This window comes from Hordeum vulgare, chromosome 3H (assembly GCF_904849725.1).
Source record: "Hordeum vulgare subsp. vulgare chromosome 3H, MorexV3_pseudomolecules_assembly, whole genome shotgun sequence".
Lineage (NCBI taxonomy): Eukaryota > Viridiplantae > Streptophyta > Magnoliopsida > Poales > Poaceae > Hordeum > Hordeum vulgare.
The window spans coordinates 39,379,704-39,404,907 of NC_058520.1; the positions used below are offsets into that span (position 1 = coordinate 39,379,704).

Genomic DNA, 25,204 nt, shown 5'->3' on the forward strand with positions numbered 1-25,204 from the left:
GTGTTGGAATTATGCCCTAGAGGCAATACTAAATGTATAGTTATTATTATAATTCCTGTATCAAGATAATAGTTTATTATCCATGCTATAATTGTATTGAATGAAGACTCATTTACATGTGTGGATACATAGACAAAACACCGTCCCTAGCATGCCTCTAGTTGACTAGCCGGTTGATCGATGATAGTCAATGTCTTCTGATTATGAACAAGGTGTTGTTGCTTGATAACTGGATCACGTCATTGGGAGAATCACGTGATGGACTAGACCCAAACTAATAGACGTAGCATGTTGATCATGTCATTTTGTTGCTACTGTTTTCTGCGTGTCAAGTATTTATTCCTATGACCATGAGATCATATAACTCACTGACACCGGAGGAATTCTTTGTGTGTATCAAACGTCACAACGTAACTGGGTGACTATAAAGATGCTCTACAGGTATCTCCGAAGGTGTTAGTTGAGTTAGTATGGATCAAGACTGGGATTTGTCACTCCGTGTGACGGAGAGGTATCTCGGGGCCCACTCGGTAATACAACATCACACACAAGCCTTGCAAGCAATGTAACTTAGTGTAAGTTGCGGGATCTTGTGTTACGGAACGAGTAAAGAGACTTGCCGGTAAAACGAGATTGAAATAGGTATGCGGATACTGACGATCGAATCTCGGGCAAGTTGTTGGGGAACGTCGCATGGGAAACAAAAATTTTCCTACGCGCACGAAGACCTATCATGGTGATGTCCATCTACGAGAGGGGATGAGTGATCTACGTACCCTTGTAGATCGTACAGCAGAAGCGATTAGAGATCGCGGTTGATGTAGTGGAACGTCCTCACGTCCCTCGATCCGCCCCGCGAACAATCCCGCGATCAGTCCCACGATCTAGTACCGAACGGACGGCACCTCCGCGTTCAGCACACGTACAGCTCGACGATGATCTCGGCCTTCTTGATCCAGCAAGAGAGACGGAGAGGTAGAAGAGTTCTCCGGCAGCGTGACGGCGCTCCGGAGGTTGGTGATGATCTTGTCTCAGCAGGGCTCCGCCCGAGCTCCGCAGAAACACGATCTAGAGGAAAAACTATGGAGGTATGTGGTCGGGCAGCCGTGAGAAAGTCGTCTCAAATCTGCCCTAAAAGCCTCATATATATAGGAGGAGGGAGGGGGACCTTGCCTTGGGGTCCAAGGGAACCCCAAGGGGTCGGCCGAGCCAGGGGGGAGGACTCTCCCCCCCCCCCAAACCGAGTCCTACTTGGTTTGGTGGGAGGGAGTCCTTCCCCCTTCCCACCTCTCCCTTTTTTTTCTTTCCTTTGATATTTTCTCTTCCTTGGCGCATAGGATTTGGTGGGCTGTCCCACCAGCCCACTAAGGGCTGGTGTGACCCCCCCAAATACCTATGGGCTTCCCCGGAGTGGGTTGCCCCCCTCCGGTGAACCCCCGGAACCCATTCGTCATTCCCGGTACATTCCCGGTAACTCCGAAAACCTTCCGGTAATCAAATGAGGTCATCCTATATATCAATCTTCGTTTCCGGACCATTCCGGAAACCCTCGTGACGTCCGTGATCTCATCCGGGACTCCGAACAACATTCGGTAACCAACCATATAACTCAAATACGCATAAAACAACGTCGAACCTTAAGTGTGCAGACCCTGCGGGTTCGAGAACTATGTAGACATGACCCGAGAGACTCCTCGGCCAATATCCAATAGCGGGACCTGGATGCCCATATTGGATCCTACATATTCTACGAAGATCTTATCGTTTGAACCTCAGTGCCAAGGATTCGTATAATCCCGTATGTCATTCCCTTTGTCCTTCGGTATGTTACTTGCCCGAGATTCGATCGTCAGTATCCGTATACCTATTTCAATCTCGTTTACCGGCAAGTCTCTTTACTCGTTCCGTAATACAAGATCCCGCAACTTACACTAAGTTACATTGCTTGCAAGGCTTGTGTGTGATGTTGTATTACCGAGTGGGCCCTGAGATACCTCTCCGTCATACGGAGTGACAAATCCCAGTCTTGATCCATACTAACTCAACTACCACCTTCGGAGATACCTGTAGAGCATCTTTATGGTCACCCAGTTACGTTGCAACGTTTGATACACACAAAGCATTCCTCCGGTGTCAGTGAGTTATATGATCTCATGGTCATAGGAATAAATACTTGACACGCAGAAAACAGTAGCAACAAAATGACACGATCAACATGCTACGTCTATTAGTTTGGGTCTAGTCCATCACGTGATTCTCCCAATGACGTGATCCAGTTATCAAGCAACAACACCTTGTTCATAATCAGAAGACACTGACTATCATTGATCAACTGGCTAGCCAACTAGAGGCATGCTAGGGACGGTGTTTTGTCTATGTATCCACACATGTAAAAGAGTCTTCATTCAATACAATTATAGCATGGATAATAAACTATTATCTTGATACAGGAATTATAATAATAATTATACATTTATTATTGCCTCTAGGGCATAATTCCAACAGTCTCCCACTTGCACTAGAGTCAATAATCTAGCCCTCACATCACCATGTGAATTACATTGTAATAAATCTAACACCCATACAGTTCTGGTGTCGATCATGTTTTGGCCGTGGAAGAGGTTTAGTCAGCGGGTCTGCTACATTCAGATCCGTGTGCACTTTGCATATATTTACGTCCTCCTCCTCGACGTAGTCGCGGATGAGGTTGAAGCGTCGTTTGATGTGTCTGGTCTTCTTGTGAAACCTTGGTTCCTTTGCCAGGGCAATGGCACCAGTGTTGTCACAGAACAAGGTTATTGGATCCAGTGCACTTGGCACCACTCCAAGATCCGTCATGAACTGCTTCATCCAGACACCCTCCTTAGCCGCCTCCGAGGCAGCCATGTACTCTGCTTCACATGTAGAATCTGCTACGACGCTTTGCTTGGAACTGCACCAGCTTACTGCACCCCCATTAAGAATATATACGTATCCGGTTTGCGACTTAGAGTCGTCCGGATCTGTGTCAAAGCTTGCATCGACGTAACCTTTTACGGCGAGCTCTTCGTCACCTCCATACACGAGAAACATCTCCTTAGTCCTTTTCAGGTACTTCAGGATATTCTTGACCGCCGTCCAGTGATCCACTCCTGGATTACTCTGGAACCTACCTGCCATACTTATGGCCAGGCTAACATCCGGTCTAGTGCACAGCATCGCATACATGATAGAACCTATGTTTGAAGCATAGGGGACGCAGCGCATATGCTCTCTATCTTCATCAGTTGCTGGGCACTGAGTCTTACTCAATCTCGTACCTTGTAACACTGGCAAGAACCCTTTCTTGGACTGTTCCATTTTGAACCTCTTCAAAACTTTATCAAGGTATGTGCTTTGTGAAAGTCCTATCAGGCGTTTTGATCTATCCCTATAGATCTTAATGCCTAGAATGTAAGCAGCTTCTCCTAGGTCCTTCATAGAGAAACTTTTATTCAAGTAACCTTTTATGCTCTCCAAAAGCTCTACGTTGTTTCCAATCAGTAATATGTCATCCACATATAATATTAGAAACGCCACAGAGCTCCCACTCACTTTCTTGTAAATACAAGATTCTCCAACCACTTGTATAAACCCAAATGCTTTGATCACCTCATCAAAGCGTTTGTTCCAACTCCGAGATGCTTGCACCAGCCCATAAATGGATCGCTGGAGCTTGCACACCTTGTCAGCATTTTTAGGATCGACAAAACCTTCGGGTTGCATCATATACAACTCTTCCTTAAGAAAACCGTTAAGGAACGCCGTTTTGACATCCATCTGCCAGATTTCATAATCGAAAAATGCAGCTATTGCTAACATGATTCTGACGGACTTAAGCATCGCTACGGGAGAGAAAGTCTCATCGTAGTCAATTCCTGGAACTTGTGAAAAACCCTTTGCCACAAGTCGAGCTTTATAAACGGTCACATTACCGTCAGCGTCCGTCTTCTTCTTAAAGATCCATTTGTTCTGAATAGCCTTGCGGCCCTCAGGTAGTATCTCCAAAGTCCATACTTTGTTCTCATACATGGATCCCATCTCGGATTTCATGGCTTCTAGCCATTTGTTGGAATCTGGGCCCACCATTGCTTCTTCATAATTTGCAGGTTCATTGTTGTCTAACAACATGATTGATAAGACGGGATTACCGTACCACTCTGGAGCAGCGCGTGATCTCGTCGACCTGCGTGGTTCAACAGAAACTTGAACTGGAGTTTCATGATCATCATCATTAACTTCCTCCTCAACCGGCGTCGCAATTACAGAGGTTTCCCCTTGCCCTGCGCCACCATCCAAAGGGATGAGAGGTTCGACAACCTCGTCAAGTTCTATCTTCCTCCCACTCAATTCTCTCGAGAGAAACTCCTTCTCGAGAAAGGTTCCGTTCTTAGCAACAAACACTTTGCCCTCGGATTTGAGATAGAAGGTGTACCCAACTGTCTCTTTTGGGTAACCAATGAAGACGCATTTTTCCGCTTTGGGTTCCAGCTTTTCAGGCTGAAGCTTTTTGACATAAGCATCACATCCCCAAACTTTAAGAAACGACAACATTGGCCTTTTGCCACACCACAGTTCGTATGGTGTCGTCTCAACGGATTTCGATGGTGCCCTATTCAAAGTGAATGCAGCTGTTTCTAATGCATAACCCCAAAACGATAACGGCAAATCAGTAAGAGACATCATAGATCGCACCATTTCTAATAAAGTACGATTACGACGTTCGGATACACCATTACGCTGTGGTGTTCCAGGCGGTGTTAACTGCGAAACAATTCCACATTGTCTTAAGTGAGTACCAAACTCGAAACTCAGATACTCACCCCCACGATCAGACCGTAGGAACTTGATCTTCTTGTTACGATGATTTTCCACTTCACTCTGAAATTGCTTGAACTTTTCAAATGTTTCAGACTTGTGCTTCATCAAGTAGACATAACCATATCTACTCAGATCGTCAGTGAAGGTGAGAAAATAACGATATCCGCCGCGTGCCTCCACGCTCATTGGACCACATACATCGGTATGTATGATTTCCAACAAGTCACTTGCACGCTCCATTGTTCCGGAGAACGGAGTCTTAGTCATCTTGCCCATGAGGCATGGTTCGCACGTGTCAAGTGAATCAAAGTCAAGTGACTCCAAAAGTCCATCAGCATGGAGTTTCTTCATGCGCTTTACACCAATATGACCCAAGCGGCAGTGCCACAAAAATATGGTGCTATCATTGTTTACTCTAACTCTTTTGGTCTCAATGTTATGTATATGCGTATCTCTATCAAGATTCAATATGAACAATCCTCTCACATTCGGTGCATGACCATAAAAGATGTTACTCATAGAAATAGAACAACCATTATTCTCAGACTTAAAAGAGTAACCGTCTCGCAATAAACAAGATCCAGATATAATGTTCATGCTCAACGCAGGCACTAAATAACAATGATTTAAGTTCATCACTAATCCCGATGGTAGTTGAAGTGACACGGTGCCGACGGTGATTGCATCAACCTTGGAACCGTTTCCTACGCGCATCGTCACTTCGTCTTTCGCCAGCCTCCGTCTATTCCGCAGTTCCTGTTTCGAGTTGCAAATGTGAGCAACAGAACCGGTATCGAATACCCAGGCACTACTACGAGAGCCGGTTAAGTACACATCAATAACATGTATATCAAATATACCTGATGTCTCTTTGCCCGCCTTCTTATCTGCCAGATACTTGGGGCAATTGCGCTTCCAGTGACCCATACCCTTGCAATAGAAGCACTCTGTTTCAGGCTTAGGTCCAGCCTTGGGTTTCTTCGGCGGATTGGCAACAGGCTTGCCGCTCTTCTTCGAATTGCCCTTCTTGCCTTTGCCGTTTCTCTTGAAACTAGTGGTCTTGCTGACCATCAACACTTGATGTTCTTTACGGAGTTCAGACTCTGCGACTTTTAGCATCGCAAACAACTCGCCGGGAGACTTGTTCATCCCTTGCATGTTGTAGTTCAACACAAAGCCTTTATAGCTTGGTGGCAGTTATTGGAGGATTCTGTCAGTGATAGCTTCTTGCGGGAGTTCAATCCCTAGTTCAGCTAGACGGTTTGAGTACCCAGACATCTTGAGCACATGTTCACTGACAGACGAGCTTTCCTTCATCTTGCAAGCATAGAATTTATCGGAGGTCTCATACCTCTTGATCCGGGCGTTCTTCTGAAAGATAAACTTCAACTCCTGGAACATCTCAAATGCTCCATGACGCTCAAAGCGACGTTGAAGTCCCGGCTCTAAGCCATACAAGACTGCACATTGAACTATTGAGTAGTCCTCCTTACGTGCTAGCCAAGCGTTCTTAACATCCTGATCAGCCGTAGCGGGTGGTTCATCTCCTAGCGCAGCATTAAGGACATAATCCTTCTTTCCAGCTTGTAAGATTAGCTTAAGATTACGAGCCCAGTCTACAAAGTTGCTTCCATCATCTTTCAACTTAGCTTTCTCTAGGAACGTATTAAAATTCAGGATGACACTTGCGTGAGCCATGATCTACAACACAAATATATTCAAAGTGGACTTTAGACTATGTTCAAGATAATTAGAGTTCAACTTAATCAAATTACATGCTAAACTCCCACTCAAAAAGTACATCTCTCTAGTCATTTGAGTGGTTCATGATCCACCTACACTATCCCAAGTCCGATCATCACGTGAGTCGGGAGTAGTTTCAGTGGTAAGCATCCCTATGCTAATCATATCATCTATATGATTCATGATCGACCTTTCGGTCTCATGTGTTCCGAGGCCATGTCTGCACATGCTAGGCTCGTCAAGCTTAAACCGAGTGTTCCGCGTGTGCAACTGTTTTGCACCCGTTGTATGTGAACGTTGAGTCTATCACACCCGATCATCACGTGGTGTCTCGAAACGACGAACTGTAGCAACGGTGCACAGTCGGGGAGAACACAATTTCGTCTTGAAATTTTAGTGAGAGATCACCTCATAATGCTACCGTCGTTCTAAGCAAAATAAGGTGCATAAAAGGATTAACATCACATGCAATTCATAAGTGACATGATATGGCCATCATCACGTGCTTCTTGATCTCCATCACCAAAGCACCGGCACGATCTTCTTGTCACCGGGGCCACAGCATGATCTCCATCATCATGATCTCCATCAATGTGTCGCCATCAGGGTTGTCGTGCTACTTATGCTATCACTACTAAAGCTACATCCTAGCAAAATAGTAAACGCATCTGCAAGCACATATGTTAGTATAAAGACAACCCTATGGCTCCTGCCGGTTGTCGAACCATCGACGTGCAAGTCGATATTTCTATTACAACATGATCATCTCATACATCAAATATATCACATCACATCCTTGGCCATATCACATCACAATCATACCCTGCAAAAACAAGTTAGACGTCCTCTAATTTTGTTGTTGCATGTTTTACGTGGTGACCAAGGGTATCTAGTAGGATCGCATCTTACTTACGCAAACACCACAACGGAGATATATGAGTTGCTATTTAACCTCATCCAAGGACCTCCTCGGTCAAATCCGATTCAACTAAAGTTGGAGAAACCGTCACTTGCCAGTCATCTTTGAGCAAAGGGGGTTACTCGTAACGATGAAACCAGTCTCTCGTAAGCGTACGAGTAATGTCGGTCCAAGCCGCTTCAATCCAACAATACCGCGGAATCAAGAAAAGACTAAGGAGGGCAGCAAAACGCACATCACCGCCCACAAAACCTTTTGTGTTCTACTCGAGAAGACATCTACGCATGAACCTAGCTCTGATACCACTGTTGGGGAACGTCGCATGGGAAACAAAAATTTTCCTACGCGCACGAAGACCTATCATGGTGATGTCCATCTACGAGAGGGGATGAGTGATCTACGTACCCTTATAGATCGTACAGCAGAAGCGATTAGAGATCGCGGTTGATGTAGTGGAACGTCCTCATGTCCCTCGATCCGCCCCGCGAACAATCCCGCGATCAGTCCCACGATCTAGTACCGAACGGACGGCACCTCCGCGTTCAGCACACGTACAGCTCGACGATGATCTCGGCCTTCTTGATCCAGCAAGAGAGACGGAGAGGTAGAAGAGTTCTCCGGCAGCGTGACGGTGCTCCGGAGGTTGGTGATGATCTTGTCTCAGCAGGGCTCCGCCCGAGCTCCGCAGAAACACGATCTAGAGGAAAAACTATGGAGGTATGTGGTCGGGCAGCCGTGAGAAAGTCGTCTCAAATCTGCCCTAAAAGCCTCATATATATAGGAGGAGGGAGGGGGACCTTGCATTGGGGTCCAAGGGAACCCCAAGGGGTTGGCCGAGCCAGGGGGGAGGACTCTCCCCCCCCCCCAAACCGAGTCCTACTTGGTTTGGTGGGAGGGAGTCCTTCCCCTTTCCCACCTCTCCCTTTTTTTCTTTCCTTTGATATTTTCTCTTCCTTGGCGCATAGGATTTGGTGGGCTGTCCCACCAGCCCACTAAGGGCTGGTGTGACCCCCCCAAATACCTATGGGCTTCCCCGGAGTGGGTTGCCCCCCTCCGGTGAACCCCCGGAACCCATTCGTCATTCCCGGTACATTCCCGGTAACTCCGAAAACCTTCCGGTAATCAAATGAGGTCATCCTATATATCAATATTCGTTTCCGGACCATTCCGGAAACCCTCGTGACGTCCGTGATCTCATCCGGGACTCCGAACAACATTCGGTAACCAACCATATAACTCAAATACGCATAAAACAACGTCGAACCTTAAGTGTGCAGACCCTGCGGGTTCGAGAACTATGTAGACATGACCCGAGAGACTCCTCGGCCAATATCCAATAGCGGGACCTGGATGCCCATATTGGATCCTACATATTCTACGAAGATCTTATCGTTTGAACCTCAGTGCCAAGGATTCGTATAATCCCGTATGTCATTCCCTTTGTCCTTCGGTATGTTACTTGCCCGAGATTCGATCGTCAGTATCCGTATACCTATTTCAATCTCGTTTACCGGCAAGTCTCTTTACTCGTTCCGTAATACAAGATCCCGCAACTTACACTAAGTTACATTGCTTGCAAGGCTTGTGTGTGATGTTGTATTACCGAGTGGGCCCTGAGATACCTCTCCGTCATACGGAGTGACAAATCCCAGTCTTGATCCATACTAACTCAACTACCACCTTCGGAGATACCTGTAGAGCATCTTTATGGTCACCCAGTTACGTTGCGACGTTTGATACACACAAAGCATTCCTCCGGTGTCAGTGAGTTATATGATCTCATGGTCATAGGAATAAATACTTGACACGCAGAAAACAGTAGCAACAAAATGACACGATCAACATGCTACGTCTATTAGTTTGGGTCTAGTCCATCACGTGATTCTCCCAATGACGTGATCCAGTTATCAAGCAACAACACCTTGTTCATAATCAGAAGACACTGACTATCATTGATCAACTGGCTAGCCAACTAGAGGCATGCTAGGGACGGTGTTTTGTCTATGTATCCACACATGTAAAAGAGTCTTCATTCAATACAATTATAGCATGGATAATAAACTATTATCTTGATACACGAATTATAATAATAATTATACATTTATTATTGCCTCTAGGGCATAATTCCAACACAAGTAACATACCGAAGGACAAAGGGAATGACATACGGGATTATACGAATCCTTGGTACTGAGGTTCAAACGATAAGATCTTCGTAGAATATGTAGGATCCAATATGGGCATCCAGGTCCCGCTATTGAATATTGACCGAGGAGTCTCTCGGGTCATGTCTACATAGTTCTCGAACCCGCAGGGTCTGCACACTTAAGGTTTGACGTTGTTTTATGCGTATTTGAGTTATATGGTTGGTTACCGAATGTTGTTCGGAGTCCCGGATGAGATCAAGGACGTCACGAGGGTTTCCGGAATGGTCCGGAAACGAAGATTGATATATAGGATGACCTCATTTGATTACCGGAAGGTTTTTGGAGTTACCGGGAATGTACCGGGAATGACGAATGGGTTCCGGGAGTTCACCGGGGGGGCAACCCACCCCGGGGAAGCCCATAGGCTTTGGGGAGACACACCAGCCCTTAGTGGGCTGGTGGGACAGCCCCAAGGGGGCCTATGCGCCAAGGAAAGGAAATCAAAGGAAAAAAAAAGAGGGAAGAAGTGGGAAGGGAGGGGGACTCCTCCCACCAAACCAAGTCCAACTCGGTTTGGGGGGGAGTCCTCCCCCCCTTGGCTCGGCCGACCCCTTGGGAGTCCCTTGGACCCCAAGGCAAGGTCCCCCTCCCTCCTCCTATATATATGGGGCTTTTAGGGCAGATTTGAGACGACTTTCTCACGGCTGCCCGACCACATACCTCCATAGTTTTTCCTCTAGATCGCGTTTCTGCGGAGCTCGGGCGGAGCCCTGCTGAGACGAGATCATCACCAACCTCCGGAGCGCCGTCACGCTGCCGGAGAACTCTTCTACCTCTCCGTCTCTCTTGCTGGATCAAGAAGGCCGAGATCATCGTCGAGCTGTACGTGTGCTGAACGCGGAGGTGCCGTCCGTTCGGTACTAGATCGTGGGACTGATCGCGGGATTGTTCGCGGGGTGGATCGAGGGACGTGAGGACGTTCCACTACATCAACCGCGTTCTCTAACGCTTCTGCTGTACGATCTACAAGGGTATGTAGATCACTCATCCCCTCTCGTAGATGGACATCACCATGATAGGTCTTCGTGCGCGTAGGAAAATTTTTGTTTCCCTTGCGACGTTCCCCAACAGTGGCATCATGAGCTAGGTTCATGCGTAGATGTCTTCTCGAGTAGAACACAAAAGGTTTTGTGGGCGGTGATGTGCGGTTTGCTGCCCTCCTTAGTCTTTTCTTGATTCCGCGGTATTGTTGGATTGAAGCGGCTTGGACCGACATTACTCGTACGCTTCCGAGAGACCGGTTTCATCGTTACAAGTAACCCCCTTTGCTCAAAGATGACTGGCAAGTGTCGGTTTCTCCAACTTTAGTTGAATCGGATTTGACCGAGGAGGTCCTCGGATGAGGTTAAATAGCAACTCATATATCTCCGTTGTGGTGTTTGCGTAAGTAAGATGCGATCCTACTAGATACCCTTGGTCACCACGTAAAACATGCAACAACAAAATTAGAGGACGTCTAACTTGTTTTTGCAGGGTATGATTGTGATGTGATATGGCCAACGATGTGATGTGATATATTGGATGTATGAGATGATCATGTTGTAATAGAAATATCGACTTGCACGTCGATGGTACGGCAACCGGCAGGAGCCATAGGGTTGTCTTTATACTAACATATGTGCTTGCAGATGCGTTTACTATTTTGCTAGGATGTAGCTATAGTAGTAATAGCATAAGTAGCACGACAACCACGATGGCAACACGTTGATGGATGATCATGGTGTGGCGCCGGTGACAAGAAGATCGTGCCGGTGCTTTGGTGATGGAGATCAAGAAGCACGTGATGATGGCCATATCATGTCACTTATGAATTGCATGTGATGTTAATCCTTTTATGCACCTTATTTTGCTTAGAACGACGGTAGCATTATGAGGTGATCTCTCACTAAAATTTCAAGACGAAATTGTGTTCTCCCCGACTGTGCATCGTTGCTACAGTTCGTCGTTTCGAGACACCACGTGATGATCGGGTGTGATAGACTCAACGTTCACATACAACGGGTGCAAAACAGTTGCGCACGCGGAACACTCGGGTTAAGCTTGACGAGCCTAGCATGTGCAGACATGGCCTCGGAACACATGAGACCGAAAGGTCGATCATGAATCATATAGTTGATATGATTAGCATAGGGATGCTTACCACTGAAACTACTCTCGACTCACGTGATGATCGGACTTGGGATAGTGTAAGTGGATCATGAACCACTCAAATGACTAGAGAGATGTACTTTTTGAGTGGGAGTTTAGCATATAATTTGATTAAGTTGAACTCTAATTATCTTGAACATAGTCTAAGTCCACTTTGAATATATTTGTGTTGTAGATCATGGCTCATGCAAGTGTCATCCTGAATTTTAATACGTTCCTAGAGAAAGCTAAGTTGAAAGATGATGGAAGCAACTTTGTAGACTGGGCTCGTAATCTTAAGCTAATTTTACAAGCTGGAAAGAAGGATTATGTCCTTAATGCTGCGCTAGGAGATGAACCACCCGCTACGGCTGATCAGGATGTTAAGAACGCTTGGTTAGCGCGTAAGGAGGACTACTCAATAGTTCAATGTGCAGTCTTGTATGGCTTAGAACCGGGACTTCAACGTCGCTTTGAGCGTCATGGAGCATTTGAGATGTTCCAGGAGTTGAAGTTTATCTTTCAGAAGAACGCCCGGATCGAGAGGTATGAGACCTCCGATAAATTCTATGCTTGCAAGATGGAGGAAAACTCGTCTGTCAGTGAACATGTGCTCAAAATGTCTGGGTACTCAAACCGTCTAGCCGAACTAGGGATTGAACTCCCGCAAGAAGCTATCACTGACAGAATCCTTCAATCACTGCCGCCAAGCTATAAAGGCTTTGTGTTGAACTACAACATGCAAGGGATGAACAAGTCTCCGGGCGAGTTGTTTGCGATGCTGAAAGTCGCAGAGTCTGAACTCCGTAAAGAGCATCAAGTGTTGATGGTGAGCAAGACCACTAGTTTCAAGAGAAACGGCAAAGGCAAGAAGGGCAATTCGAAGAAGAGCGGCAAGCCTGTTGCCAATCCGCCGAAGAAACCCAAGGCTGGACCTAAGCCTGAAACAGAGTGCTTCTATTGCAAGGGTATGGGTCACTGGAAGCGCAATTGCCCCAAGTATCTGGCAGATAAGAAGGCGGGCAAAGAAAAATCAGGTATATTTGATATACATGTTATTGATGTGTACTTAACCGGCTCTCGTAGTAGTGCCTGGGTATTCGATACCGGTTCTGTTGCTCACATTTGCAACTCGAAGCAGGAACTGCGGAATAGACGAAGGCTGGCGAAAGACGAAGTGACGATGCGCGTAGGAAACGGTTCCAAGGTTGACGCAATCGCCGTCGGCACAGTGTCACTTCAACTACCATCGGGATTAGTGATGAACTTAAATCATTGTTATTTAGTGCCTGCGTTGAGCATGAACATTATATCTGGATCTTGTTTATTGCGAGACGGTTACTCTTTTAAGTCTGAGAATAATGGTTGTTCTATTTCTGTGAGTAACATCTTTTATGGTCATGCACCGAACGTGAGAGGATTGTTCATATTGAATCTCGATAGCGATACGCATATACATAACATTGAGACCAAAAGAGTTAGAGTAAACAATGATAGCACCATATTTTTGTGGCACTGCCGCTTGGGTCATATTGGTGTAAAGCGCATGAAGAAACTCCATGCTGATGGACTTTTGGAGTCACTTGACTTTGATTCACTTGACACGTGCGAACCATGCCTCATGGGCAAGATGACTAAGACTCCGTTCTCCGGAACAATGGAGCGTGCAAGTGACTTGTTGGAAATCATACATACCGATGTATGTGGTCCGATGAGCGTGGAGGCACGCGGCGGATATCGTTATTTTCTCACCTTCACTGACGATTTAAGTAGATATGGTTATGTCTACTTGATGAAGCACAAGTCTGAAACATTTGAAAAGTTCAAGCAATTTCAGAGTGAAGTGGAAAATCATCGTAACAAGAAGATCAAGTTCCTACGGTCTGATCATGGGGGTGAATATCTGAGTTTCGAGTTTGGTACTCACTTAAGACAATGTGGAATTGTTTCGCAGTTAACACCGCCTGGAACACCACAGCGTAATGGTGTGTCCGAACGTCGTAATCGTACTTTGTTAGAGATGGTGCAATCTATAATGTCTCTTACTGATTTGTCGTTATCATTTTGGGGTTATGCATTAGAAACAGCTGCATTCACTTTAAATAGGGCACCATCAAAATCCGTTGAGACGACACCATACGAACTGTGGTGTGGCAAAAGACCAAAGTTGTCGTTTCTTAAAGTTTGGGGATGTGATGCTTATGTCAAAAAGCTTCAGCCTAAAAAGCTGGAACCCAAAGCGGAAAAGTGCGTCTTCATAGGTTACCCAAAAGAGACAGTTGGGTACACCTTCTATCTCAAATCCGAGGGCAAAGTGTTTGTTGCTAAAAACGGAACTTTTCTCGAGAAGGAGTTTCTCTCGAGAGAATTGAGTGGGAGGAAGATAGAACTTGACGAGGTTGTCAAACCTCTCATCCCTCTGGATGGTGGCGCAGGGCAAGGGGAAACCTCTGTCGTTGCGACGCCGGTTGAGGAGGAAGTTAATGATGATAATCATGAAACTCCAGTTCAAGTTTCTGTTGAACCACGCAGGTCGACGAGATCACGCGCTGCTCCAGAGTGGTACGGTAATCCCGTCTTGTCAATCATGTTGTTAGACAACAATGAACCTGCAAATTATGAAGAAGCAATGGTGGGCCCAGATTCCAACAAATGGCTAGAAGCCATGAAATCCGAGATAGGATCCATGTATGAGAACAAAGTGTGGACTTTGGAGATACTACCTGAGGGCCGCAAGGCTATCCAGAACAAATGGATCTTTAAGAAGAAGACGGACGCTGACGGTAATGTGACCGTTTATAAAGCTCGACTTGTGGCAAAGGGTTTTTCACAAGTTCCAGGAGTTGACTACGATGAGACCTTCTCACCCGTAGCGATGCTTAAATCCGTCAGAATCATGTTAGCAATAGCTGCATTTTTCGATTATGAAATCTGGCAGATGGATGTCAAAACGGCGTTCCTTAACGGTTTCCTTAAGGAAGAGTTGTATATGATGCAACCCGAAGGTTTTGTCGATCCTAAAAATGCTGACAAGGTGTGCAAGCTCCAGCGATCCATTTATGGACTGGTGCAAGCATCTCGGAGTTGGAACAAACGCTTTGATGAGGTGATCAAAGCATTTGGGTTTATACAAGTGGTTGGAGAATCTTGTATTTACAAGAAAGTGAGTGGGAGCTATGTGGCGTTTCTAATATTATATGTGGATGACATATTACTGATTGGAAACAACGTAGAGCTTTTGGAGAGCATAAAAGGTTACTTGAATAAAAGTTTCTCTATGAAGGACCTAGGAGAAGCTGCTTACATTCTAGGCATTAAGATCTATAGGGATAGATCAAAACGCCTGATAGGACTTTCACAAAGCACATACCTTGATAAAGTTTTGAAAAGGTTCAAAATGGAACAGTCCAAGAAAGGGTTCTTGCTAGTGTTACAAGGTACGAGATTGAGTAAGACTCAGTGCCTAGCAACTGATGAAGATAGAGAGCATATGCGCTCCGTCCCCTATGCTTCAGCCATAGGCTCTATCATGTATGCAATGCTGTGCACTAGACCGGATGTTAGCCTGGCCATAAGTATGGCAGGTAGGTTCCAGAGTAATCCAGGAGTGGATCACTGGACGGCGGTCAAGAATATCCTGAAGTACCTGAAAAGGACTAAGGAGATGTTTCTCGTGTATGGAGTTGACGAAGAGCTCGCCGTAAAAGGTTACGTCGATGCAAGCTTTGACACAGATCCGGACGACTCTAAGTCGCAAACCGGATACGTATTTATTCTTAATGGGGGTGCAGTAAGCTGGTGTAGTTCCAAGCAAAGCGTCGTAGCAGATTCTACATGTGAAGCGGAGTACATGGCTGCCTCGGAGGCGGCTAAGGAGGGTGTCTGGATGAAGCAGTTCATGACGGATCTTGGAGTGGTGCCAAGTGCACTGGATCCAATAACCTTGTTCTGTGACAACACTGGTGCCATTGCCTTAGCAAAGGAACCAAGGTTTCACAAGAAGACCAGACACATCAAACGACGCTTCAACCTCATCCGCGACTACATCGAGGAGGAGGACGTAAATATATGCAAAGTGCACACGGATCTGAAGTAGCAGACCCGCTGACTAAACCTCTTCCACGGCCAAAACATGATCGACACCAGAACTGTATGGGTGTTAGATTTATTACAATGTAATTCACATGGTGATGTGAGGGCTAGATTATTGACTCTAGTGCAAGTGGGAGACTGTTGGAATTATGCCCTAGAGGCAATAATAAATGTATAGTTATTATTATAATTCCTGTATCAAGATAATAGTTTATTATCCATGCTATAATTGTATTGAATGAAGACTCATTTACATGTGTGGATACATAGACAAAACACCGTCCCTAGCATGCCTCTAGTTGACTAGCCGGTTGATCGATGATAGTCAGTGTCTTCTGATTATGAACAAGGTGTTGTTGCTTGATAACTGGATCACGTCATTGGGAGAATCACGTGATGGACTAGACCCAAACTAATAGACGTAGCATGTTGATCGTGTCATTTTGTTGCTACTGTTTTCTGCGTGTCAAGTATTTATTCCTATGACCATGAGATCATATAACTCACTGACACCGGAGGAATGCTTTGTGTGTATCAAACGTCGCAACGTAACTGGGTGACTATAAAGATGCTCTACAGGTATCTCCGAAGGTGTTAGTTGAGTTAGTATGGATCAAGACTGGGATTTGTCACTCCGTGTGACGGAGAGGTATCTCGGGGCCCACTCGGTAATACAACATCACACACAAGCCTTGCAAGCAATGTAACTTAGTGTAAGTTGCGGGATCTTGTGTTACGGAACGAGTAAAGAGACTTGCCGGTAAAACGAGATTGAAATAGGTATGCGGATACTGACGATCGAATCTCGGGCAAGTAACATACCGAAGGACAAAGGGAATGACATACGGGATTATACGAATCCTTGGTACTGAGGTTCAAACGATAAGATCTTCGTAGAATATGTAGGATCCAATATGGGCATCCAGGTCCCGCTATTGGATATTGACCGAGGAGTCTCTCGGGTCATGTCTACATAGTTCTCGAACCCGCAGGGTCTGCACACTTAAGGTTTGACGTTGTTTTATGCGTATTTGAGTTATATGGTTGGTTACCGAATGTTGTTCGGAGTCCCGGATGAGATCACGGACGTCACGAGGGTTTCCGGAATGGTCCGGAAACGAAGATTGATATATAGGATGACCTCATTTGATTACCGGAAGGTTTTCGGAGTTACCGGAAATGTACCGGGAATGACGAATGGGTTCCGGGAGTTCACCGGGGGGGGCAACCCACCCCGGGGAAGCCCATAGGCTTTGCGGAGACACACCAGCCCTTAGTGGACTGGTGGGACAGCCCCAAGGGGGCCTATGCGCCAAGGAAAGGAAATCAAAGGAAAAGAAAAAAAAAGAGGGAAGAAGTGGGAAGGGAGGGGGACTCCTCCCACCAAACCAAGTCCAACTCGGTTTGGGGGGGAGTCCTCCCCCCCTTGGCTCGGCCGACCCCTTGGGAGTCCCTTGGACCCCAAGGCAAGGTCCCCCTCCCTCCTCCTATATATATGGGGCTTTTAGGGCAGATTTGAGACGACTTTCTCACGGCTGCCCGACCACATACCTCCATAGTTTTTCCTCTAGATCGCGTTTCTGCGGAGCTCGGGCGGAGCCCTGCTGAGACGAGATCATCACCAACCTCCGGAGCGCCGTCACGCTGCCGGAGAACTCTTCTACCTCTTCGTCTCTCTTGCTGGATCAAGAAGGGCGAGATCATCGTCGAGCTGTACGTGTGCTGAACGCGGAGGTGCCGTCCGTTCGGTACTAGATCGTGGGACTGATCGCGGGATTGTTCGCGGGGCGGATCGAGGGACGTGAGGACGTTCCACTACATCAACCGCGTTCTCTAACGCTTCTGCTGTACGATCTACAAGGGTACGTAGATCACTCATCCCCTCTCGTAGATGGACATCACCATGATAGGTCTTCGTGCGCGTAGGAAATTTTTTGTTTCCCATGCGACGTTCCCCAACATAAAGCACATCAACGACCAGGAATTCAGAATATTCAGTTTGAAGTCAAATTAGAAATGAGGAGGAGATATATATAGTAATATTGTTTCAGGAATCCGGATGTAACAACACGCTGGTAAGTGCCCATTCAATTACCTTGTTTCCCACGCACCATTTTGAACAGGAGGATGGTCAGCTGCTCTCCTTGTTTGCGGCTGTGCTTCGCGACCTTGAGGCAGAGTAAAATCCGGAATTGAGAAAACTTTTTCTCCATCAGTTTCTCCGTCAGTATCTGAATCTGCTAAGGTCTGGAGTTGTTCTGCCTCGACGCAGATTGTACTCCCGTCCTCGCATGGTGGCAGCGACTCATCGACCTCCATTATTGGATCTGTTGAAACATCGCCTTGCGGAGATTGGAGATGCTGGTCGCGGAGTAGCGTCTGTTCTCCTGATGATTCATGTTCTTCAGGTCCAATCTCCGCAAGCCCGTCCTTTGATTTCTGGGACAAACAGGGATCTGGCTCTATGCTTCGGATCCGGGAGACGCTGCTTTCACGAAGAACAAACGCATTAGTAAACTTCCCTTAGCCCCGAGCTGTTTGGGTTCCCCGTAATAGCCAAAACAGGGGAAAGGGCATACCTTAGCAGAAGCTCCGTGAAAGATTGGTGTGGCTGATGCTCTGCACCGTGCGGGTGAACCATCGGCCGGAGCTCCATGGGCGGCGCCGGCAGATCTGTTCGGGCGCTCCACTGATACGGCGGTCGGAGAGCTTTGCACAGGAGTTGTGGAGATTGGAAATTTGAACGATAAAGCGACTCGAGGGTGGGGGTGGGGGTGGGGTATGTCCGAGCGAGTATACGAAGTACATCCAACCTCCGTATCACGCACTGTATTCTGGGTTGAAAAAACTCGGAGGTGGGGTCGAGACCAAAAATCCTCTTCGATAGTGGGACCGGTTTCGCGAATCTTCATGCAGCGGGGAGTGGCTGCGATTTGCGCTGCGGATGCAACGCGCTGGTAATGCCCTTTACCGGTTGTGGAAGGAATGCTTCAGCTGGAGAAGAGACGAAGAATCGTCAGGGAGGCACTGGGTTGTGGTTCTGTTGCCACCGTTGGCAGGCGGTGTGGGCGGAGCAGTAGTATGCGATCAGTAGCAGGATGAGGTGAAGCGGTGTGTGCCTGGAGCTCATCTTTCTAGTTCTTGCTTGTCAGGCTTTACAACTTCAAGCTAGTGCTCAGAGGCGATATATAATACAGGGTAGAACCATACAAGTAAAAATTTTAGAAATGCATTTTGCTCGTTCTTAGCAGTACAAGTTTAACCGGTGCTGGTGTTATTTCCTGTGTAGAGCCATCATGTGGCCAGTGCTATTTCCTGTGCAATACGGCAGTGCCTTTGATGTGCACACCACTGGTTGCTGACTAATTCAAAGGTTACGGAACGGCTTGTTACCTTTCATGAGTCAAGGCCTCTACTTGCATGTAGGCCCGTTGCAAGCTACTGTAGTTAATGTTGTCACTGTACTGTAGTGTCGTAGCGTGTCTCCAGTGGCAGGAATCTACAGCAAGAGAGCTACACTATTAATTTGATTAGGAATCTCTCCTGAGAAGACAGATTAGATTACTAGAAATAGGTTCTGCCTGTTTGAGTTTCAGGGGGATATAAGTTGAGCCAACATTGGGAAAGGCTACACATATTATTAGTTACAGTTGATTTGAAGACTAATGGAGAATTTAATGTTTCTGTTATACTCTGAGAAATACCTTGGGAACGTATATGTGTTCTGAAAATTTTCAAGTTACCCTTTGCCTTTTTTAAGAGCGAGAGTTGATTAGATTACCGGATATGGAGCCTGAGTTTTATGGGACATGAGTTGAGACAGTTTTTTTTTAGAAGGAGGAAGCGAGTCCTCGGCCTGTGCATCAATCGATGCATGCAGCCATATTATTTAAAAAAGTTCAAAGTAACATCTTAGGTCCACAAAGCTCTGAAGCTCGAAACGAAAATGAAAACAAAAATGATATGAAGAAAAACTGCCACATCCGGCGTAATTAAGAGCAGACACGATGCCTATACACCTAGCCTATTATTAGCACGTCATCCAAACCGGTTGAAGATAACTCGTGCGACCATCTACTATCGATTGCACTCAATATCCATAAGCTTCCTGGAGTCCGCATGGCTGAGTAACGACCACGTACGGATCCAAGATGTCGCTCTGAAGATAACCTGCAAAAAGTTATTGAAGTTCTTGCCATTAATAATCATGTCATTCCTGGTATTCCATATAGCCTAAAATATAGCGCATATCCTAATTCTAATAAGTTTCGATATTTTAACGTCAACTCCATTGAGCCACGGTGTAAATATCGAGCTAATACATGTAGGTGGGATAATATTAAAAGCTATATAAACAATGCGCCATAGTACTTTTACAAGAGGACAGTCCAGAAAAAGATGTCTTATTGTTTCATTTTGCTCTCTCTGCGGCAAATTGTTGACCGCGTGCACAAGAGGATATCCTACTAGGCCGGTCCAAGTTAGCGACCAGCAGCGAATTTGGAGACCACAAAAAAAAGTCAAGTTATGTAGGGATAGAATGCTCCTAGGCCGGCACAACTTATTTTATTGTTTGAAGAAAAAAATATAATAATTGTTTTTATATTTTTTTTCCAAATTCCATACCATTTTTAGAAATTCCGGAACATTTTTTCAAATTCGGGAATATTTTTCAAATTTTGGAACATTTTTTTTGAAAAATCCGAAACATTGTAATAAAAAAATCAGAACATCTTTTAAAATTTTGGAACATTTTTTTCAAAATTTTGAACATTTTTTTAAAATTTCGAAATATTTTTTAAAATTCTGGAACAATTTTCAAATTCCGAAACAATTTTTCAAATACGAAACCTTTTTAAAAATTCAGGAACATTTTTAAATCAGAAATAGAAAAAAATAAGGAAACAAAGGAGAAAAAATGGTTCAGGAAATCTTTTAGAATGTTACCAAAACCGTAAAAAAACCAGCTGAAAACCTATCAAAACCGGGATCGATGAAAGTGGGCCGGCCCAACACCCCGTCACTCGCTCAGAGCTCTATGCGTTTGCCCGTCCATTTGACGAAAGAGCGTTAAATTGGGTTTTCCGCATAGGAGGTCCTGTCACTAGGGCAAAGAAAATATTGGAATTATGTGTCCTGCAACTATATTCAAATAAATATGAATTGCTAATATTTGGAATACCTCATTATGAAATTGTACATGTATTTATACATGGAATTACTTTACATGATTATTATGGAATTATTACTTGTTGGAATACTTAAGTTATATACTTAATGAAGCTGGTCAATTATCGGTGGAATACAATATATTTTATATATTGAAAAGACTATCCGGGTATGCTAATAAATTGGAAGAAGCTAGATCGTATAATTAGATTACAACCCTAATGTTGATCTACATAATTAGAGAAATTTACACTCTATTATGGCGCGTTGCTCAGAGACGTGTGCTCCGGGGATATAAAAGGATAGGATCCGCTACCAGACAAATTATATCGTGGTTAGTAGTTTGATCTGGACTCTATCCGGAAACTAGTTTAAAGACTAGGAATCTTATAACTGTAAAAGAGGTGGACTCTTTGAAAACACAGTATAAGAAGGTCCCTACCCCCTAGCCTCAGATATACGATTGTGAACGATACCACGGATAAGCGCAGAGAAATAGGGGGTAGACCTCAAACCCTAAATTTTTAACAAAAAATTCCTGTGGATTGAGGCTTTTCCTCATTTCTCAAAAAATAAAACCTTTTTTAACATATACCACGGAGAGGTCTACCACTATCATAGAAGAAGAGCGTGGACGTGTTCAAAAAAGAGAGAGAAGAAGAGCCCGATAGAACAACACCCTTCAGCTTCAGCTTGCCTTGAAGCAACTCTTCTGAACTTCTTTAATGTTTCCATGTCCTGTAATACAATGCACATTAGTTTCCTCAAGATTCATTTTTGACAAACTCCATCATGTTTGTAAAGAATTTTTTATATCTACAATATCAAATATATATAATATAAAAATATATTTTATGGTAAATGCAATAGTATTGATCTGGCATTCTAGATGCTCATATTTTTTTCTATAAGTTTACCAAGTTCGCTTTGAAAAAAAAATTAAGTACACACTACATATGCAACGGAGTGAATACAAAATATGGCCAAATGAGGGTTACCGTGGGTTCATAGGATGATTATAAAATCTTGTTTAAAATTCCCTCAAAAGAAAATCTTGTGAAAAAGAAAATGGAAAATTAAGATATCCTAGAAAAAGATCTTTGTTGTGATGACGCAGATCTCACTACGCAGGAATTTTTCTCCAAAGTCATGTGTTAAAACTTAAAAGTCACGAAGCTACAGGGATGCATGTGTTCCTCCAAGCATCGGGTCTCACCCTCTTCGCCTGACTTGCGCGATGGAGGGAAGCAAACGGCTGAGTCGAATCATGCGAGTCTCATCGCCAATATTTCGAGACATCTCCAACAAATCGAACCTCCGAGGCGATGGAGCAGAGGAGGTGCGGCCCCTCCCGGCCATCCTCGCGGCGAGCACGGTGGGCATCTGCCTGTCCCACGCTCATGCACCACGTCGGAGCATCATCACTCGCCGGACCGGCGAGATGAGACCCATGAAACGCGGCAAGCCGGAGCAGGGAGGCCGCCCAAGTTGCCAGACACTGGGTCATTTTTCACACGGTGGTCACTGGGGACGCCATGGGGTACGTCGTCGCGCTCCAGGTGTTCGACGGAATGTGCCTGGGCGATGGCTCTAGTCCAGGTGGGAGCAAAAAATACACACATCTCTCATTTATTTTCCCAAAAAGTGGCGCGTGAAATACATGATTGACACTAGCTAGGAACTGTAGTTCTAATTGGACTCATTTATTACCTTTTCAGGTGTCCTCAGCTGACCAAACTCTGGTCGCAAAAGAGATGAGGATCAAGGTTTGCCACAGACTCTGCCTTCGATTAACCTTAAGAAGCAGGTTTGCACAAGCTCATACCACAATTGTGTTCCCTCACTTTACAATTCATATATGAAAAGGTGAAAAGGTGCATTAATAACCTTATACAAGTAGGTTCGTACAAGCTCATATGAATATATGATACACAAACACACCGACACACCCCAGATCACACCATTTCTTTCACTGGTGGAACAGGAAACGATTGCAGTTCCAACGTTTGGCCTGAACCAACACTGACAACACAACTGCCACCGCAAAGCCAACTTCGATACCGGATCCCACAAACACAAACAACACTATGGTTCCAACATTGTCTTGCGGAGACACTGATGAGTCGAGGGTTCTCGTACCTGAACTGTTGCACTGTTTGGAAAGTGGCCGCCCACACAGTTCTTCATTGCCTTCGAATGAGTTGTTGGCGAATGATGAGAACTGCGGCCCTTCTGGTATCATTCCGGTCAAATTGTTGCAGGAGAGATTCAGCACGGCGAGATATGTTAGGATGGTTAGCTCCCGTGGAATCACCCCTGAGAGCTTGTTCCAAGAGAAGTCCAGAGACTCAAGTTGAGCTAAGTCACCAAGCTTTGATGGGATTCCTCCAGTGAACGCATTATGTGACATGTTGAGGCTATGTAGAGCAATAAGCTTCCCTACTGAGTTTGGGATGGACCCATCAAAAGCGTTGTTTGAGAAATCGATCATCTTGAAAGTGGTCAGGATCTTGGTAAATGCCAGTTCATGCCCTTTAAATGTGAGAATTTCTTGGTAGTAGTAGTACTGATCCCCAGGAAAACTACTATCAGATGCCAAAGCATTACCCTCACCACTAGAGTTTGCCATCATTGTTTGTAGCATGTCAAACCATTTTGAACTCAAGCTCCCAGAGAAGTTATTTGAGGCCAAATCAATAATTTGCATTCCTGAGAATTTTTTTTCTTCCAGCAACATCTTTTGTAAGACTCCCAATTGAACCATATAATTGGTTTGATCTCAAGATGAGAACTCGAAGATTGGAAATGGAGCCCAACCAGGTCGGGAAAGAATCAACAATATGATCGTTACCTATGTCAAGGACCTCTAAGCTTCTGCAGTTAGAGAGTGATCTGGGTATTTTCCAATGTTTTAAATAGCGGGCTATGGCAAATAGCGGCAGGCCTGAAAATCAGCTATAGCAGAGCTATAGCGGGCTATATCGGGCTATAGCGGCATACTCGTACGTGATACCATTTAGCGGCACCCTACTGAAAAGGCTATAGCGGGGCTATAGCCGGCTATTTAAAACTATGGTATTTTCCCTTCAATTCGGTTACTGTTCAAATCTATAGTTTGAAGCATACAACCTTCTCCAATATTTTCAGGAAGCATCCCATGTAATTGATTCTTCCTCATCTTTAATACTTTCGCATTGCCATGTTGAATTAAGCAGGCTGGAACCGAGCCGGTAAGGTTGTTGTATGACAAGTCAAGGATTTCATAGTTTCCACCACAAATTGCAGTTGGTATATCACCATTTAGTTTATTCTTAGACAAATCAAGCTTGATGGAGCTGTTGATATGTATGTCCCCGGACGGTGTAATTGAAGAGAAGCTATTGTTCGAGTAATCCAAGGAAGCAACACCAAATATACTGGATATGAGTGGTATCGGTAAATTCCCTTCAAGTCTGTTGGAACTAAGATCAAGAAAACCCAAACTCCTGATGGTAGGATTAAGTGGTGTACACTTCTCCAGGCTAGTGAACATGTTGTGTGAAAGGTTGAACCGGATGCTATTCTTCGCATTCTTCCACAACCAACATGGTATAACTGCATCTATATTATTGCTTGAAAGGTCAACATCCCCCAACTCATATTGATGCCTCAACATACTCGGTATTTTTGTAAGGTTGCAAGACGCAAGATATATGTCTTGCATGCTAGGCAGAGAAGGGAATGGATATTCTCCGTCTACTACTGATAGCATGTTGTTAGAAAGGTCCAACATACTCAGATATTTCAGTCCTGAAAGTAGGCCAAGCTCTACAGTGCCCTCCAATTTATTCGACTCAAGCAGAATAGATTGGAGTTTTGTCAACTGAAAGGATGATTTGGGTATGTGGCCACTTAGCTGATTATAACCTAACACAACGTAATATAAAGGTGAAGATCGAGGTGCAGAAACATCTTCAAGGTGACCAGAAAGTTGATTTGATCCTAAGTTCAGTTCTTCCAAATTTGGATGATTGAACAGACATTTTGGAATGTCGCCTGCACACATAGAGATAAAATCGATCAAACTCGAAGGTTAGTAATTTGCAGATATATATGCTTCAAAATTGAA

The 25,204-nt window shown here is 45.0% G+C and overlaps 1 protein-coding gene across 1 annotated transcript; it reads right to left on the minus strand.

Annotated features, from left to right (window-relative positions):
* Window positions 1-22,938: 22,938 nt before the first annotated feature.
* On the minus strand, window positions 22,939-23,860 carry LOC123442863 (receptor-like protein 19). The gene has a single exon (XM_045119033.1). It carries the CDS (start codon window positions 23,858-23,860, stop codon window positions 23,066-23,068), a length of 795 nt encoding a protein of 264 aa, XP_044974968.1. The 3' UTR covers window positions 22,939-23,065.
* Between the last annotated feature and the right edge of the window lie 1,344 nt (window positions 23,861-25,204).

What these genes read in the sequence shown, in the direction of transcription:
- LOC123442863 (XM_045119033.1), bottom strand. Translation starts at nt 23,860, where the DNA reads ATGGTTCAATTGGGAGTCTTACAAAAGATGTTGCTGGAAGAAAAAAAA.